The following is a 15,632-nucleotide window of genomic DNA, read 5'->3' as shown; positions in this document are numbered from 1 at the left end:
AGTGGGGAAGGCCCAGATGCCCAAAGGGACTTAACTGTTATTCAACCCAGGGTTGAAACACCTACTCCCTAGGTGCCCTGCCAGCTACTGAAATTCTCAGCCCCGAGCTAGGCACCCAGGTTGACCATACAATGCATGGAGAGAGTTAGGCACCTAAGAAAGAGATCTGCAAAAGCTGAGTGGTAAGCTACCTACATTAGCTAGTAGGAAATACCAAGGAGAGGGGCACGGAGTGGAGAGGGGGCTTAGACACGTAAGTGGCTGACTGGGTGCATGGCTGATGGGCTGGAGCTAGGCGGCCTGGCTCCTTCTGCTCAGTCTCCAACAGCAAATCCTATGCTTGTGTGAGGCACCTAAGACTCATCAGCTGTTTAGGTAGCCCGCGGTGCGATCCCCATTTGTTTTTCATTGGCCTGTTTTAGTATTATGGGAGGGGGACCCAAAAATATTCTGCTGAGGGCCCCCCATGGGCTAGCACCGGCTCTGCGTCCTGACTTGCCCTCGGCGGACCCCAATGCTGGAGCGCTGCGGGGGCTGCGAGGAGAGGCTCAACTAGGGCAGGGATCCCTGCACAGGGCCTGAGAGGGGAGTCAGGCACCAGCCTCCAGCGCAGGCAGGCTCAGGCTGGTAAATCTCCAGCAGCGACGGGGACGGGGCACGGCCGCCGGCGGTGCGGGGTAAGTACCCGCTGGAGCGGCCCTGCCCGGGCGGACCGGCCGAAGGAGGCGCTGCAGCGCTAGCCGCCTTCCTTCAGGTCCCTCTTGGCCGCGGCGCCCGCCCGTGCTTCCGCGGAGTCGGAAGGAGTGACCTGGCTGGGGGCAGAAACCGAAGGCGGCGGTTCGGCCGGAGGTGAGTGTTCGGGCGGGGACCGCTGGGCCCCACCGGCCCCTCCCCTCCCCGGGCTGTCCAGGCGGCTCCGCCCGGACCCGGCTTCCCCGCCGTGACGCGGGGTCGGGGCCGCCGGGTCCTGTCCCCAGCTCCGGGCCTGGGAAAGGGGCCTGCGGCGTCTCCCTGCCTCCCGGGGGGGACCCGTAGAGAGCGGGACGCTGGGGCCGGGAAAGGGGAGGGAGAGCTCGGAGCGTGGCTCGCTGCCCGCGGCTGGAGAGCGCTTAGCGTGGCCGGGGTCCTTCCGAGAGGCTGAGAGGGTAACATCCTGCGTGTTGATAAACGCGAGAGGGGTCAGAGACGAGCGGCGAGGGCGATTCTAGAATGGGGGGGCCCGCCTCGGAGCGTAGCGTGAGCTCCTGGGGGCTGTGCCGCTTCACAACGAGGGGCTGCGGGGGACCTGGTCCCAGGCTGTACGTATCTGTGGGGGGCGCAGATGTTTGATGAGCGTCCGTCTAACAGAGAAAGGTGTAACCCGTTCCGGTGGTTACTGGAAGTGGGCACTTAGCCTTATTTCCTGTCTGAATTTGTCTGAATTTTTAACAGTGAGGGTCGTTAGCCTCTGGAACGAATTACCAGGGCTGGGCTGGGATTCTCCATCATTGGCAGTTCTTAAACTAAAATTAGATGTTTTTAAAGCTTTGCTCTAGGAATTATTTTGGGGAAGTTCTGTGTCCTGTGTTATACAGAAGGTCAGACTAGAGCAGTGGTGGGCAACCTGCGGCCTGTCATGGTAATCTGCTGGGGGGCCGCGAGACAGTTTGTTGACAGTTTGTTTACATTGACCGTCTGCAGGCACAGCCGCCCACCTGTGGGAATTGGTGGCTAGCCCGCATCACTCCCCGCAGCTCCCATTGGCCGGAAACGTGGCCACTGGGAGCTGTGGACGGCCATGCCTGTGGACAGTCAATGTAAACAAACTGTCTCACTGCCCACCAGCAAATTACCTGGACTGCCACGTGTGGCCTGTGGGCCACAGGTTGCCCATCACTGGATTAGAGGATTCCAGTGGTCCTTTTTCTGGCCTTGGAATCTCTAAAGCAGTATGATTTTTTTTTTTCTTAAATGGAAACTATGCCTCAGTCTGGACTGCGTTTGTAGACACTATGAGCCAGATTCTTCCCTCACTCTTTATAGCAAGCACCAGTCCCATTGAGATTAGGATCGTATTGGTTTACATGAGGGGAATATATGGCCAGTGATTAATTGATCCTGCTCCCTGATATCCAGATGGACTTCTTTTTGTGTGATCTAGTGGCTTGAGTGAAGGACTAGTTGTAAGGAAATCCCTGAGTTCTACCCGAACTCTGTCAGAATCCTTGTATAGTCTTGGACAAATAACTTGATTTCCATTTGTCTCCATTTTCCTGTCTGTAAAGTGGGGATAATATCTATTTTAAGTGCTTTAGGAATTGATTAATTGATTATAAGTGCTTTAAAAATGAGATCTGAGAGAGCATACAATTTGCTTGCAAGAATGGTAATTGCTCTTTGGTACAGACAGGCAGTATTTGATATTTATAATAAATATTTTAAGTACTTCCCTTGCCAAATATAATAGCTTGAAGGGTTTTTATTTGGGGTAAATTCTTGGGATAGATACTATGTGTTTTCTCTCTTGATCCTGATCCCTGCTGCCTTTTATTAGTTTTCTAATGCCAGTGCTGGCTTTAAAAAAATGATCATCCTGTATTTGTTTGTTCGGTTCTTTGAGCCTAGAAACTGGTCGTAGATTCTCTTTTGAGCTTTCTCTAACTTTTCATCTGTTAAACTATGGACTGGTTAATGAGATTATGGTATTTTTCTGACATGCATAGGATGCAACACAAATAATAGTAGTCAAAAAGAGAGACTGACTTAGCTGTATATATGTGAGTTTACAGCTCTCAGTGTGTTAGATGTGAAGATTATTGTTGGTGATGTGGGGAGGGGAAGGGAAACCCTGCCTTGTGTAACTTGCCTTACCCGGTATCTCTCTCCATCTATGTAATAAGTTATGAATGCAGTATCACTGGTTTCATTTAATAAATTCTGCCTCAAACAAGGTAACATTATGCCTCTTTAGATTTGAGTCAAGAGAGCTGCAAAACCGATCAGATTGTCAGACCAGTTTGGATTACATCCATTGTTTAAGATGATGGGAAACCTTACTCCTATTAAGTGATAGTCTGTAATCATAGAGAATTAGTGTGGTCATAATATTAAAAATGATTAAGAATAGAACCACCTTGTCAGAGGCAAAATATGCCTCTAGCAAATTTTAGCACTGCACAGCCAACAGCTATTCATGAGCAATGTGGATTCTGTTCTGTCTCATATCAACAGAATGGTTAAGTTCTGAATGCCATCTTCAGTGATGGAAAAGATAAAAAGAATATAGTTTGGGAATCAGTGCTTGTCATTCAAAAGCCACCTATTGATTTGCAAGTTCTAAACATGGAACACCTTTAAGTCATTTTTCTGCTTATAATTGCATTGAAGCTATAGCATCTTGTAGCTTCCAGAAGTGTATGGAAACAAGTGATGAGAAAAGTGCTAGCAAACTCTGTTTCTCTACAGATCCTGTGATTAAATTTAATATCAAGAGCCATAGTTTTCTAGTCCATGACTTTATATTCATGTTATTTCACTTTTGTTGTAGCATGAAAGGACCACAAAATTAGCCTCAATACCATGCAGAGAACTATTCACATATTAAGTACACTTGATAAAACAGTAGAACTATTTTGGTGATGGCCAGCAAATGAGCCTCTTGCCCACACTACCTATGCATTGGTCTGCTGCTCATTCCACGTTCTTCTCCAGTTTTCCCCCACAATTAAACTTTCCTGGAGTTTCACCAGGCACTAATGAATGTAGGTGTCAGGTTTTAATGTTGTAAACTAATATGCTGTGCAGTTTTTTTAAATCATCCTGAAAATACTTTTGCTACTAAAAATCCATTTAATGGAAAATCTTTGGACACGAAGTGTACATGTTTTCAGTTCAGTGTCAGTGAATTTAATTAATTCAGCATCTCCAGACAAAATAACCTTATTCGTATCACAATAGTGCCCAGAAGCCCAAGTTAATTTCAGAGCTCAATTGAGTTAGTGGCTGTACAAACACATAGTGCAACACAAATGATCTCTTGCTGTCACCTGCCAAAGGGGAAATAAAAGTAAATATAAGAGTAAAGTGAAGGGATATTTCAGTTGTTTAACAATAGTATGGCTGTGTAGCACCTTCTTATCTAAAGATTTTAAAGCATTTCTACGAACACTAATCTTCACGACCATCATATGAGGTTAGAAGATGCCTTAAAATAAGGCACTGAGACTTGACAAGGGTCACTCTGCAGATCAATGTCAGAGCCAAAAATAGAACCTGGGAGTCCTGTTTGGCCCTGATCTTGAAAATATGCGTATTTTTAACTTTAAGTCCATGGCTGCTCCCATTGAAGTCAATAGGACTAGTTGTATAAATAAAACTAATCATGCACAAAGTGTTTTCAGGATCAGAAGAGTGTCTGTCTCTGCTTTAAGCACAGCATATCTTAGGTACTTACATCATCCCCTTTACCGCAATATCTGAGCACCTCACAATCTTTAATATAAATCTTCACGGCACCTCTGAGTATGAGGAACTGTGGCATAAGGGAGGCTGGGTCACACAAATCTGTAGCAGATCAGGAAATTAAACCTGGTTTTCTGCATCCCAGGTTGGCATCCTAATCAGTGAACCATCCTGTGTGTATCATAAATGACACTTGCTCTGTATTTACTTATATCAGTACCAGCTCTCTAAAGTATTATTTTTGAGAAACTGAATATAGCTGAGAAGCATTTCAACCAAATTAAAAAATAGTGTCAACAGATGTACTGGCTCTTTAAATTATTTAATAAGCTTTTTTTAATTACACTCATTCACTATTTATTTGCCATCTGATGTTCAAGGGCAGTCACACCTGGGACCATTTAAAACATACTCAATAGAAACAAGATCCTTTTCTTAGTGTTCTACCTTGGACTGTGAATGCATTTTTGCTTATCATAATTTTTGTCCTGTTCAAGAAATCTTATTAAAGTAAGAAAAGCAAAAAAAAAAAAAAAAAAATGTTTTGATTAACCAGGACATGCACCCTCCGGGGAGAGACTGCATGCATAACTGAGTAGCTCCCATCTAATCTCCTCAGTAACACTAAGTGTGCAATTACTTAATCATAAAATATTGTCAACATTCTCTCCAAGCAAAGAGAAACTAGCTAGAAAGCTGCAGAAATTCCCAAGGGCCTAAAGAAAGAGCAATTATATCCAGCACCAGTGACTAGAACTGAAAGTCTTACTGGCTTCAGTTATTGCTGGGTTTTGGGGTTTTTTTTCTGCTTTGAACAAGAACATTTTCTCCCTTTTTATAGTCTTAGGTTGACAGTTAAATAATATTTAATCACAGTTGTTATTGGCCAAGCGATTAGGGAGTTTTAACTGTCACTAGTAAAGAACTCCTATGCCTCAAGGGAAAATTTGGAATGAAAATCAACTATTACTAAGGGCTTTAGCAAGAAAACAGAAATTCTGTTTTTTGCACTTCATATGCTCTGTTTGAATGTATTCCATTTTTCTTCTCTAGCACCTTCCAATGTAAGGATCTCAATGTGCAAATATTAGTGTAAACTTGCAACACTCTTTGCATTGTAGTGAGTAGTCCCATTGACTAATATGCCTTGTAATAGTGTTTATGGGATTGAGCTCTAAGTAAAGTGCCCAAAGTCACATGGCAAATTTGCGGCAGAGATTGGAATTAGAGTGGCAATCTCTTGATTTCCAAACCTGCGTCTGCATGAAGACCATTTCCTTCCTTGCACTCAAGTAATTGCCTCTGCTGGCAACATTGTATGGACTGGAGGGTTGAAACCACAGGGTTAGATTTTTGTTTAGTAACTTCATATAAGGAATACGGTATTGGAAGAATATTGTTCCATAACTATTCCGGCCTGTTTTCATTTTATTGATTTTTCCTTATCATGACTAGTCAATATGTATTTTTCCTTTTTGTCATCCCTATACATAAGGCAAAGAAATAATAGTAAAAATTTGTAGAAAATTTCTAGTGTCTAGTATACATGACTTCAGATTGTTATAGTGACTAATGCATCTCTTATATTGATTCTAGAAAGTCTAGCAAGGTACATATCAAATATGTAGAATATAAGGGAATATAAATTCTATTCAGTGTGTGGAGAGAGAGCAATAGGATTTGTTACCTCCTTAAATCTTTTTTTCTCTCTCACTAGTGACTCTAAGTGTAACTATTTACTGTGTGATTTTGCCCTCCTTGTACATCCAAAATACTTGTTGACTTCAGCAGGAGTCTTGAGTGCAAAAGAGATTTAGGACTGGTTGTGTGACTTGTAGATTGGGCATTTAAATTATTTTACCTAAACTTGGAGTTTTGCTTAAAACAGCTTTACCGTGTTACAAAAGTTTTTACGTTTGAGTGTAGACTATTATCTTGCATAGATACTCTAAAGAAGTGACTACTGGTATTTTGGACCTTTTTTTGGGGGGTGGGGGGGAGGTAAATCAAGAGACAATGTGTCACTGCAGGAATGGAGTGAGAAGAAAACATGCTTCTGAATCGGCAGAAATCACAAACATTAGGACCTCTCTTCATGTCTCGCTGTGCCACTCTGATGATTAGCTAAAAGAGAAGAGGATTCCCTGGGTAGAGCCTTCTCTACTACAGTCCAGATTCCACAATCTGTCTTTATTTAGGCCCTGATTCTGCAAAGCTCTTCAGCATGTACTTGAGGTTAAGCACAGGCTTAAATCCCATTGAAGCTAATCATGTGTTTAAGTGCTTTATGTAGAAACTACCACTGATTAATAACTGCTCTTGTTCAGTTGCCAAATGTTCATCACACAAGCCACAAGGGAAAGCTATTACATATGACTGCCTCTGGGCTTATTGAAAATTAATACAGTTTGCAGTTTCTCCATGAAAAATGGCATGGCTATTTTTTTTCCCTTTCCAGATCTTTGATCAGTCAAATCTGTTTCCACGCATTTACTTTTGAGGAGGAGGCGGCATGCTTTGAGTATGCACCTGGAAGTCAGGAATTTGAGTTCTAATTCCAACTCTGGCCTTAGGCACAGCATGTAACCACTCTGTGCCTCAGTTTCCAAATCTGTAAAATGGGGTTAATGATACAAGGGTGTAGTGAGGATTAACTAAATTCTGTTCAAGTCCTTTCAAGAGGGATAACTACTGTATGTAAATATTTGGTTTTGCTTTTTGCTACCTAAGTCTTTTCCTTTCTTCAGTCTCTTTAGACAAAAATCATACATGCCTCAGGCTCCACATAGTGAAGCTAATTTTTTCATAATGTTATTGTTTTAAAATCCTAAACTATGCCCAGTGGCTGTTATTTTAATATAATCCCAGGTTAATTGGACTAGAACCACATGTATATTTGCCAACAAAGTATAATCTCCTTCCTTAGATACTTTTAAGGTCAGGCTTGACAAAGCCCTGGCTGCGATGATTTAGTTGGGGATTGGTCCTGCTTTGAGCAGGGGGTTGGACTAGATGACCTCCTGAGGTTCCTTCCAACTCTGATATTCTATGATTCTATGACGTGGTGTTCATGTAAGAGCCAGCTCTTCTGGTCTGACTGAGGTATTCTGGTTAGTCTCATTGCTTCATAGTGCAGGAGTGCAAGTAGCTTCACAGCATCGAGTTACCTGCTGGTTTAAAGTTCATTTGCAGTTTGATCTTAAAGCAGGAGAGGCAATACTGAGGGGCCTTGGGAGTCCTAAAATGTAGCCTGGGCCTGTTCTCTGGACCCAGGGATGTGACTGATAGAGAAGTGTTCAGCATCACATTCTCCATTTTTATCAGAGTATCTTTCCCGATTGGTAGCAGTCTGTCACGATTTACATCAAATTTACTCAACCAGCACCAGCCAGCAGCAGCTATCAGGAAAAGCCATGCCTGACTACCCAACTCAGAAAGCATCTCTCCAGCTACTGCCCCCTTAGAGGTGAAGTCTTCAGGCTCCTGTCAAATGGTTGTCTGTAGGACAAATCTGAGTGCATCTTACAGTAACTCCTCACTTAACGTCGTCCTGGTAAACGTTGTTTCTTTGTTACATCACTGATCAATTAGAGAACATGCTCGTTTAAAGTTGTGCAGTGCTCCCTTATAAAGTTGTTTGGCAGCCGCCTGCTTTGTCCACTGCTTGCAGAAAGAGCAGCCCATTGGAGCTAGCTGGTGCGGGCTTGGATCCAGGGTGGACCGGCAGCCCCCCTATCAGCTCTCCTAAGTTCTCTGTGCAGCAACTGCCCAGCAGGTTATCCCCAGACAGTTCAGCTGTCCCTCCCCCACTGCGCGTGCTGCTCCTGCCCCTCTGCCTTGGAGCTGCTCCTGCGAGCCTCCTGTTTTCTGTGCAGGGGATGGGAGGGGAAGAGGAGTACTGATGTCAGGGTGTCCCCCTCCCCACCCCGTTCCTTCCCCCACACTCCTGTACCCCATCTCCACAGATTATGGAGTGGGGGGACAGGACAGGGCTCAGGATGGAGGGAGCTTGCTGGCAGCAGCTGCTGTCTTAACTTGCTGATCTACTTAAAAAGGCAGTGTACTTAGAGTGGAGTCAGCATACTTAAAGGGGCAATGCGCATCTGTCTTTCAGACACACATGCACAACTTTCTTCTCTCCTCCCCCCAGCCCCCGGCACTTTGGAAAGTGGAGGGAGTGGTGCACTCCAGTGGGATAACATGGGTTTATCATCACATTCAGTTTCCACAGGGAATGTTTGCAGCCACTTTTGTCTGGCAAAAAAAATTTCCCTAGAACCTAACCCCCTCCCCCCCCCCCCCCGATTTACATTAATTCTTATGTGGAAATTGGATTCGCTTAACATCATTTCACTTAAAGTAGCATTTTTCAGGAACATAACTGCAACGTTGAGTGAGGAGTTACTGTGTTTTTACACACAGGCTAAAAACTCTACACAGTTCCTTAAAAAGAGAAACATTACTGAATTTAATTCTCAGCTTATTCCCTTTCATTTTTTTTGAAATAGTTACTATGTGTATTTGTAGACATATGTATGCACTTCAGTTTAGTTTCAGGTGTTTAGTTAATTGAAAAAAATGTAGCCTGAACTGCTTAGGGCATGGCTACAATAGAAACTTCAAAGCGCTGCCGCGGGAATGCTCCCGCGGTAGCGCTTTGAAGTGCAAGTGTGGTCGCACGCGAGCACTGGGAGAGAGGTCTCCCAGCGCTCCTGGTAATCCACCTCCACGAGCCTGTTTACACTCGCACTTTAAAGCGTTCAGACTTGCTGGGCTCAAGGGGGTGTTTTTTCACACCCTTGAGCCAGCAAGTTAGAGTGCTATAAAATGTTTGTGTAGACAAGCCCTTAGTTTGGTATTGCCTTCATTTACCAAGGATAAATGGCCGAAGTTTAGGCCACAGTGTGCATATAAAACATTCCACATAACTTGTCCAGGCTTCTAAATTGCAGACAAATTCTGGGGCTCTGGTCTATGGACATGTTTATTGAGTAGTTAAACTTGAAGACTATGCCCTTGTCACTGGGGAGGTGGTACCACCTCCTTTCAAAGCTATTCTGATGACTATAGCTGTGTGGTGCTGGGCTAAAGGAATACCATGGCTGACACAACATCATTTTTCCAAACTAATCTGTATATATGAGTGCTATGTATAATTATAATGAGACCAGAGAAGTATTGTTTAGGCGGGAAGGGGATAAAAATTTGAGCTGAATATCAGGGAAGGATTTCTGAGACTTCTAGACTGGAGAATAATGCCTAGTGAAGTGGCGAAGAAAGGGTTAAATTAGACATGGTGTTGGGAATATCCTGCATTTTCAAATCCATCCTCTTCATCTGAACTACAAGCAATTTAAAATTCCCCTTGCAGGGAAATTCCCCAGCAGAGAATCATGCTAGTGCACATGCACTGCTTTCACAACTAAGTTGCTGTTTGTTCATTTCATTGTCTGCCCCAGCTCAGCCAACAGAGACGTGTCTGATCCCACAGTGAAAGAGATTAGGTTTATGTCTGTCTCCCTCTGGTATGCTGCTCCAGTACCGCTATTGTGCAGGAGTAGCAGTACAGGTGCAGTATTGGAGGAGGAGGAGGAGACAGATGCAAACACAAAGTATAAAAGATCTCAATTTTTTTTAAATCACATGAAGGAATTGTTTAAAATTAGGGTTAAGTAATTGTTATATTTTCAGCTATTCATCGACAGCAACACTGTAAGCTTAAAGATTTAGAAACGTCTCCCGATTTTTGTAAGAAGATGTGGGGAGGGACTTCCCTTTAAGACAAAATAAAACTAAGGCCTTGTCTACACTGCCACTTTCCAGCACTGCAACTTTCTTGCTCGGGTTGTGAAAAAACACCCACACCCTGAGTACTGCAAGTTTCAGCGCTGCAAAGTGGCAGTGTAGACAGTGGCTCCCAGCACTGGGAGCTACTCCCCTCATGGAGGTGGGTTTTTTTATAGCGCTCTGCTGCGACTACACAGCCATGCTAGGGTCATGCTAGTGAAGACGTGCCCTAAGTCAGTGGGTGTTGGAAGGAACCCCACCACAATTCACTTAAAACTGACTTGATTTATTTGTTTAAAGTATTGCCTCTCTGTGCCTGAAGTTTCCCCATTAAACAGAGGTAAAAGAGTTGGCCGCCTTTTATAAACCTTTTGGAAGTGTGCAAATGGAAAGCTCCATGTAAGAAAGGAGTATTAGTTTATAATTTAAATTAGGGATTTTTTATGCAATAATAGGGTGGTGATTGGTTGCATTGACTCATCCGTTAAGATGACTCTTATGTTTTTCCCCATAGACTGAATGGTTCATAGCTACTCTGGTTACAGAAAAGCAATTCAGATTGGAGAGGAGTAAGTGTAATGCTTCAAACTCCTGTAGAAACTGTAAAGTGCTGTAAATGATAAATTGTTAGGATTATACTGGATAAAATCCTACTCTCCTTAAGTACTACTTTAGTAGGATTTTCCAGAAGGATAAAATGATGATCACAAGGAAGAGATCTGTCTTTAACAGATTCTACTCTATAAAATAGATGGAATACTCATACTTGTGATGAAAGCACAAGGCCTACTCTATTTCTTTTCTTCCTTTCAGCTTGACTTCTTGAATTCCTGTGTGTCACAGTTACAGGATTAGCTGCATCCCTGTCTCTTTCCTTGTCTCTTCTGAGTGCACCCCCTTAGGTCTCATGCCTTCCCTTTTCTTGGGGTGGATCCTTTCATTATCTCAAATAGGCACCAGTCTACGGTACTCGTTCTTACCCTGAAGGTCTGATTGGGTTTTTCCTTTCAGGATCTGTGACCAGTGAATTGATGACCCAAAACAGCCTTCTTAAAACAGAAGTATTGTTTGTTTAACCATAGGAACAAAGTATTTCAGAGGAAAGGATCTTAAAATAACAAAAGGTCTACATGCGTATCTAGCTTACCTAGAGCCTAAACACCCTTCTGAGGGGATGCCAGGTGTCTAATTCCTGAAGGCCCCACGCAGCAGACTTTGGTTTCTCAGGCTATATGGCCTCACTAGAGAGCTTACAGCCACTATAAACTCTCTAGTGACAGGAGAGAGTCCAGTCAGTTTAATTACTCCAGCCCACCCTCTCCTCGTGAGTGATGGTGGCTCTCCCGCAGACATAGCACTATCCATACCGGCGCTTAAATCAGCATAAATTATGTCACTCCAAGCAGGGTGTGGTTAATTCACACCACTGAGCGACATAATTTATGTCGACTTAAGCTGTAATGTAGCTATACGTCGTCTCAGAAACCTGTGTCCCCATGAATGTGATTCTTTAAGCCCTCTTGAGTCTTCTAATTTTTCTCCCTTCCCCCTTAACAGGTACTGATTTGTACCTGTTAAAACCTGTCTGACCAGTCCAACAGTGGGTCTCAATGGAACATCAAGGTGAATGGCTCTTGCATTGTGCCTCAAGTGTGTACTGAGAAGCCTATGTATGGATCCACCCTTCCCCTTCCTTGGTGCATTTCCTGACAATTCCACAGCAGTATTAACTCAGTATATGCATACACTAAATATCACAATAACCAGGTCAATTCCAAATGTTAATAAATTATTACAGAAAACTCCAGATCCATCACACTGTTGATCTTGTCTGTATCTTAAGTGGTTTGGTACTAGTCCCTTTTAGAAGCATTACTTATTATTCAGAATCTGCCTGTCAGCACGCCTGTACAAAATATAAAAGCACACAGGAGACGGTCTCAAACTTGAGTGGTAGATACGCTGGAGGGCAGGGATAGGATACAGAGGGACCTAGACAAATTGGAGGATTGGGCCAAAAGAAACCTGATGAGGTTCAATAAGGATAAGTGCAGGGTCCTGCACTTAGGACGGAAGAACCCAATGCACAGCTACAGACTAGGGACCGAATGGCTAGGCAGCAGTTCTGCGGAAAAGGACCTAGGGGTTACAGTGGACGAGAAGCTGGATATGAGTCAGCAGTGTGCTGTTGTTGCCAAGAAGGCCAATGGCATTTTGGGATGTATAAGTAGGGGCATAGCGAGCAGATCGAGGGACGTGATCGTTCCCCTCTATTCGACATTGGTGAGGCCTCATCTGGAGTACTGTGTCCAGTTTTGGGCCCCACACTACAAGAAGGATGTGGAAAAATTGGAGAGAGTCCAGCGAAGGGCAACAAAAATGATTAGGGGTCTGGAACACATGACTTATGAGGAGAGGCTGAGGGAACTGGGGTTGTTTAGTCTGCAGAAGAGAAGAATGAGGGGGGATTTGATAGCTGCTTTCAACTACCTGAGAGGTGGTTCCAGAGAGGATGGTTCTAGACTATTCTCAGTGGTAGAAGAGGACAGGACAAGGAGTAATGGTCTCAAGTTGCAGTGGGGGAGGTTTAGGTTGGATATTAGGAAAAACTTTTTCACTAGGAGGGTGGTGAAACACTGGAATGCGTTACCTAGGGAGGTGGTAGAATCTCCTTCCTTGGAAGTTTTTAAGGTCAGGCTTGACAAAGCCCTGGCTGGGATGATTTGATTGGGGATTGGTCCTGCTTTGAGCAGGGGGTTGGACTAGATGACCTCCTGAGGTCCCTTCCAACCCTGATATTCTATGAACTACACACCCTATCCTGCGAACTTGGCCTTGCCTAGCTTTTAAGGCAACTGACTGAGTGGCTAGATTAGACTTTGTGGCTTTGAGTTCAGCAAACTCAAACTGTCAGTGATGGAGAATTCCAGAAATGAGGGCCTAGTGAGAACCCCCAATCCTAGTCCTACAAATCCAGGGCTCTTAATTTGAGCATCCCAGGAGATCCCAGTTGCCAGGTTGAAGTGTGTGCATGTGCGGTTGCTGTTTTCTAGTATCCTGAACCCGAAATCATAGAGTAGTTTATACATTAAACTAGCACTTTGAATTAAACCTGTAAACCACTTACTGTAATATAATATTCCAAGTAGTCTATCAGAGACTTTATCAGCTTTATTGCTATATGAATTCAACGTTTGAGAGCAGCATCTGAAAAACTAACTTTGCTAACAATATTCTCCCCTCTGCAGGTAAATAGGATTCATTTCCTGTGTTCATGCTATCTTTCCAGCTATATTGGAGGAGGTACAGGAGAGCAGGAAAGCATTTTAGACTAGTTTGTGTCTAGCCCTTCCAGATCGTACTGCAGAAACCTGACCCTTACCTCATGTTTTGTAGATTCTGACTAAATTGAAAATCTTATTGCTGATATAAAAATCTTATCAGCACTGCAATATTGTTTGACTCGCATTTGCTGCTGAACATCTGCTTTGTTTCTTGTACTATTTTTTTCATTGATGTACATCCAGAATACTCGTATCAAATAATTTGAAACCTAAACCATGAATCCTACTTTCCTAAAAATGTCAAATATGACTTACAGTGGCACAGAATGTGAAGCTGAGATTGCTTCATATAATAAAACTGTTTTGTACAGCATTTTTATACAAACTATCTCAGAAGGCTTTATGGGGGTAAATAATATTAGAGAGAGAGCAGACTTTCTCTCTTTTAATAGGGAGAAAAGACGTTTTCTTCTGAGATTGAAATAACATGGCAAATCAGAGATGGAGCAGACTGCAATAGCAGTTTAAAAAAATTAAGGCTGCTTCCCTCCTAGAGGCTGTAAGATTGTGAGATGAGATAGAAGGGAAGTAAGGGCAGTAAAAAGGTAGTCCATGAGCTGAAACAACTCTGCTGAAGGTTTTACATTTCCGGACCCAATGACCCCCTTTTTATGTCCAAGATAAGGGCTGGGTGCTGGAGGGAGAATGCCTGGAAAGCCAGCTTTTAGAATACTTGATTTAACATATCTTTGTTCTTTCAGATCGTCTCCTCGGTACTCAACTAGTTACTATGAGCTTGATACAGAGTGACAACAGCTATAGAGCCAGAGATCTGGAGACTGGCTGCTGTGCAGCCATGGCCAGTGCGTGCAGTGCTGGAGCTAAAGAAGACAGCATAGGTGTCTCTGTCAGCAGTGGGACTGGAAACCTTCCCAACTCCTTCACGGAGGAGACTCAAGGATATGACGTGGAGTTTGATCCCCCCCTGGAAAGTAAATATGAATGTCCAATCTGTTTGATGGCTCTACGGGAAGCAGTGCAAACGCCATGCGGACACCGGTTTTGCAAAGGCTGCATTGTCAAATCAATAAGGTAAAGGAGTGCTCATGGGAATTGATTTTAGGAAGAATGTTGACCTGAGTGTAGCAGCTTTCTGGCAACATAACTAAGTGCAACTTGTGAGGACAAATTATATATGTCTTATTGTTGCTATATTTTCAATGTGTTATGACTTAGCACATCTTTAAAGATGCTATATTACGGATGGTCTAGTTAGCAATGCCTATAGTTAATGTTGCCCCATTATAAGACCCTATTTTTAGTTGCTTATATCTTTGCCAGACTTTACCTGTTCAGGCTGAAATTTTCCATATTTGGTGTCTGCCTCAGAATGAAGTTTTCGGAAACTTTCAGTAAAAACAATTCAGCTGTTTCTCAGAACAAGGTTAGGGGGAAAATAAGATGTTTAGGCCATGAGCTTCAGAATTTGTTGAGAAGCTCTAGAGCCTCCTTGCCTTGGAGCAAGGACTTGAAATTTGGCACAGAGGTCACCCTGGAGTCAGTGATGTGCTTTTTGCCATCCCTGTGAACATTTGCTCATCTTTGACCAAGTTATGAGCTTCTGAAAATCTGTTTGTACGAGCTCAATAGAAACTTCTTTGGCAAGTAAATTCTCTGATTTCATCTGCATTATGCATGCTGTGAGGCTGAGTAGGACTTGCAGTTCCTTCCTATAGCCAGGGGCCACTGTGACACCAGGTACAGGAATTGAGCAGGGAGATTACTTTGCTTTCAGTGCCCGACCCCTCCCACCAAACACTGGTACCCAGGCAGTGAGGAGGAGGAGAAGGATGCTGCCTGCCTGGAATGCAGAGGGATAAGGGGGGAGTGGTGAGAAAACAGGCTGGGACAAAGCCATTGGGGGATTTAGATGGCAAGCTAGGGGGTGGGAAGGACTGGAACAAAAGCAGGCTGGGGCTGGGGGCAAGGAGTAGGGCAGAGGAGTCTCTCTATTAGAATACACTTGCCTCAGAACCTGTAATAGAACTCAGAATTCCTGAGTCTCAGTATTCCTCTGTCAGCTAGTAACTGTGGAACTCTCACTTCCGGGGTACAGTCTAG

The 15,632-nt window shown here is 43.7% G+C and overlaps 1 protein-coding gene across 5 annotated transcripts in view; it reads left to right on the top strand.

The window, feature by feature from the left end:
- The first annotated feature begins 705 nt into the window (after positions 1 to 705).
- Positions 706 to 15,632, top strand: part of TRAF6 (TNF receptor associated factor 6) — a 35,363-nt gene continuing 20,436 nt past the window's right edge. The window contains exons 1-3 of one of the 5 annotated variants that reach the window (XM_043548363.1): positions 706 to 849; positions 11,785 to 11,850; positions 14,273 to 14,603. In XM_043548363.1, the coding sequence (XP_043404298.1) occupies positions 11,838 to 11,850; positions 14,273 to 14,603 (344 nt within the window). In that variant the 5' untranslated portion in view covers positions 706 to 849; positions 11,785 to 11,837. The other 4 variants (XM_007055237.4, XM_027817612.3, XM_027817613.3 and 1 more) reach the window with 4 other exon arrangements.

Source organism: Chelonia mydas, chromosome 6, assembly GCF_015237465.2.
Source record: "Chelonia mydas isolate rCheMyd1 chromosome 6, rCheMyd1.pri.v2, whole genome shotgun sequence".
Lineage (NCBI taxonomy): Eukaryota > Metazoa > Chordata > Testudines > Cheloniidae > Chelonia > Chelonia mydas.
This window is presented reverse-complemented; position numbering and strand designations above follow the sequence as displayed.